This window comes from Vicia villosa, linkage group LG1 (genome assembly GCF_029867415.1).
Source record: "Vicia villosa cultivar HV-30 ecotype Madison, WI linkage group LG1, Vvil1.0, whole genome shotgun sequence".
NCBI lineage: Eukaryota > Viridiplantae > Streptophyta > Magnoliopsida > Fabales > Fabaceae > Vicia > Vicia villosa.
Genome location: NC_081180.1, coordinates 128457630 through 128460803, shown reverse-complemented (window position 1 = coordinate 128460803; position 3174 = coordinate 128457630). Strand labels below are relative to the sequence as shown.

Below are 3174 nucleotides of genomic sequence, written 5' to 3'. Positions count from 1 at the left end.
GGTATGGATGTTGTGTTGATAACAAGAGGTATGAATGGACTTCCACTGTTTCCATTGTTTGAAGCCATGAAAAAATGGATATGGATCTCCTCATGCGTTTTATCTACAACCACCTCTCATGTGCAATGCTTGACCATTGGATTTAAATCAAATGGCTTATATTCTTTTTACCTTTTCCTCTCTCTTAACATTAGATGAATCTAAAGGTTTAGATTAAAGCAGAATGAGCAGAACAAGACATTGAGCTGCAGAGGATCCAAATGCTGAAAAAAATAGAAGAACAGGGAAAAAAAGAAAAACATAAAAAAGTGAGAAGAATCGTGAATGATATAACAAGGTTAAAATAGAGGGTAAAAATTGTAACTGTTAATGAATTTTTGAGGAAGTAAGAGGCTGCCAAATACTCCATCTATTCCTTATTATAAGCAAAATTTACTTGTAACACCCCACACATATATGTCTAGAATAATATGCATAAAGTATTAATTATGGTTCATAGTCGACAAATACATAATATTCGCAGCGGAATTAGAAGTACACAAATACATAAGCCGAATGTATCATGGCCAAAATACAAGTACATCATAGGAGTACATGTCCAAAACATAAGAACTAGTAAGCACGATAAAGAACTAAGAGAAACATCCAAGCACCGCCAAAAGATCTAATCCATCTTTCCCTTACCACGATCTTGTTTATGGTAAGGCTAACTTAGCAAACCCCATAATAAATCTCCGGTAATAACCTACCAAACCTAGGAAGCTTCTGACTTCAGTCACACTCCTCGGTCGATCCCAATTCACCACCTCTTCTACTTTAGAAGGATCTACTGCCACGCCTCCACCAGAGATGACGTGACCAAGAAAACTGACTTCGGATAGCCAAAATTCACACTTACTGAACTTGGCATACAATTGTTTCTCTCGAAGTGTAGACAACACAATCCGCAAGTGCTCTTCGTGATCTTCGGGAGTATGGGAATACACCAGAATGTCATCAATGAAGATTACCACAAACTGGTCCAGATATGGTTGAAAGATTTGGTTCATGTAATCCATGAAAACTGCCGGAGCATTAGTCACACCAAACGGCATAACCAAAAACTCGTAGTGACCATATCGGGTCCTGAATGCAGACTTAGGTACATCGGAGCTGTTCACTCGGATTTGATGGTATCCTGACCTAAGATCAATCTTCGAGAACACACTGGCTCCTTTCAATTGATCTAGGAGGTCATCAATCTGTGGTAAAGGATATTTGTTCTTTATGGTAACTTTGTTCAGCTGACGATAGTCGATGCACAGGCGCATACTCCCGTCTTTCTTCTTTACCAAAAGAACAGGAGCTCCCCATGGAGAAACACTGGGTTGGATAAAATGCTTAGCAAGAAGCTCTTCCAATTGGCTCTTCATTTCTCTGAGTTCAATGGGAAACATCCTGTAAGGAGTGATAGAAACTGGGGCAGTTCCAGGAACAAGATCAATTGAGAATTCCGCTTCCCTTTCCGGAGGAAGAGAAGTGATATCCTCAGGAAATACATCAGGAAATTCGCAAACCACAGGAATCTCACGTAACTCTACCCTTACAGTAGGTTCCTTAGAAAGAACTAGAAGAAAGGATCTCTCTTGAGAAAAGAGATAATTAACCGCGCTGATCGTACCTTCTATCAACTTGGTAATTGCATCATCGGAAGAAGTCTCTTCTGCAGGAATGAATATGGCCTTCTCCTTGCAACCAATATACACCGAATTAAGAGACAACCAATCCATCCCTAGAATAACATCAAGCCTCTTGAGGGGTAAGAAAATTAGATCAATCGGGAAGTCACGACCATTGAAAGACACCGAACAACCCTTACAAATCAGTCTAGCTTCCACGGTATCATCTGTTGCCGAAGAAATAATCATAGGATTGGGTAATGGAGTAACTTCCAAACCAAGTCGGTAAACGCACTCGGTAGAAACAAAAGAATGAGTAGCTCCACAATCGACTAAAACACATAAAGGTTGGTTGTTAACATAACACGTACCCGCAATGAGATTGTTGTTTCCCTTGGCCTTTCTTGCATCCAGGGTGTACACACGACCTGTAGTCTTCTTAGGAGCTCTCTTCTTGGGACAAAATCTGGATATGTGACCTGGCTCGCCACACTCGTAACAAGTCACTGAAGAGTTGGTGCACTCCCCGGTGTGCTTCCTATTACACTTGTGACAATAAGGCGGTTGAGCTGATTGGTCACCATAAACCTGCTTCTTCTTTGATAGAGGGTTACGGGGCCTCAGGTGTTGAGTAGATCTTCCTTGCTCCCTAAAATTAGTCCTGTTCTGGTTCCTCTCTTCTTGAACCCTCTTCAAACTGTTTTCAGCTACATAGCATTGCCTTAAACATTCAGCATAAGTAGTGAACTCTCTCTGGGATACACTATGAGCAATGTCAGCCCTTAAACCCATCATGAACTGGTCAATCTTCCATAGCTCGTCTGGAGCATAAACAGCTTGTCGAGAATAATCAGCTAAGTCCTCGAACTTCTCCGCATATTCTGAAACAGACATGTTGCATTGCTTGAAGTTCTAGAATTCTCGCTCCTTCTGAGTCCTCACACTATTAGGGAAGTACTTCTCCAAGAATGCTACTTTGAAGTGTTGCCAATCATTAGGAATCTCTTGTGTGGTGAAATAAGTGGATGCAGTGTTCCACCACCTAAGAGCCGGTCCCTTCATCTTCTGAGTAGCAAAGATCACCTTTTCTTCTTCAGTACACTGAATAGCTTGGAACACCCTTTCCATACCAGCTAACCAATCATGAGCCAAAAGACAATCAAGTCCGCCAACAAACTTTGGAGGATCCATCCTGAAGAAGGCACGCAAATCTGGTCCAGCTGCAGCTTGAGGAACGGAAACTTGAGTAGGAGGTTGTTGTCCCTGCATGCCTTGCATCATTTGAGCCATCATCTTATTTTGCTGCATCATCTGTTGCATCATCTATTTCCAAGGCACGCCTGCACCTCCGACTTCTTGCTCTGGCTCCACATTCCTAGTTCTGGACCTTCTGGGACCTTTGCGTTGCTCAGCCATCTCCCTGTCTGTCCTACGCATGGAATCAAGTTGATCAGGCTCAATGCCATAAATAAGACATAAGGAATCATACTGATTATACACATATGAGGCAAAATTG

At 41.8% G+C, this 3174-nt stretch overlaps 1 protein-coding gene across 1 annotated transcript; it reads right to left on the bottom strand.

The window, feature by feature from the left end:
- Positions 1-695: 695 nt before the first annotated feature.
- Positions 696-2552, bottom strand: LOC131653766 (uncharacterized). Its single transcript, XM_058924047.1, has 3 exons — positions 1736-2552; positions 1364-1606; positions 696-1063 (listed from the first exon to the last, which is right to left on the bottom strand). The coding sequence occupies exons 1-3, from the start codon at positions 2550-2552 to the stop codon at positions 696-698; spliced, it is 1428 nt and encodes a 475-aa protein (XP_058780030.1).
- Positions 2553-3174: the final 622 nt, after the last annotated feature.

What these genes read in the sequence shown, in the direction of transcription:
- LOC131653766 (XM_058924047.1), bottom strand. Translation starts at nt 2,552, where the DNA reads ATGTCTGTTTCAGAATATGCGGAGAAGTTCGAGGACTTAGCTGATTAT. An exon ending in TCTTAATTCGGTGTATATTG is followed by an intron (nt 1,607 to 1,735) that starts GTTGCAAGGAGA and finishes CCTTTCTTCTAG; the next exon opens with TTCTTTCTAAGGAACCTACT. An exon ending in TAAGCATTTTATCCAACCCA is followed by an intron (nt 1,064 to 1,363) that starts GTGTTTCTCCAT and finishes ATGCTCCGGCAG; the next exon opens with TTTTCATGGATTACATGAAC.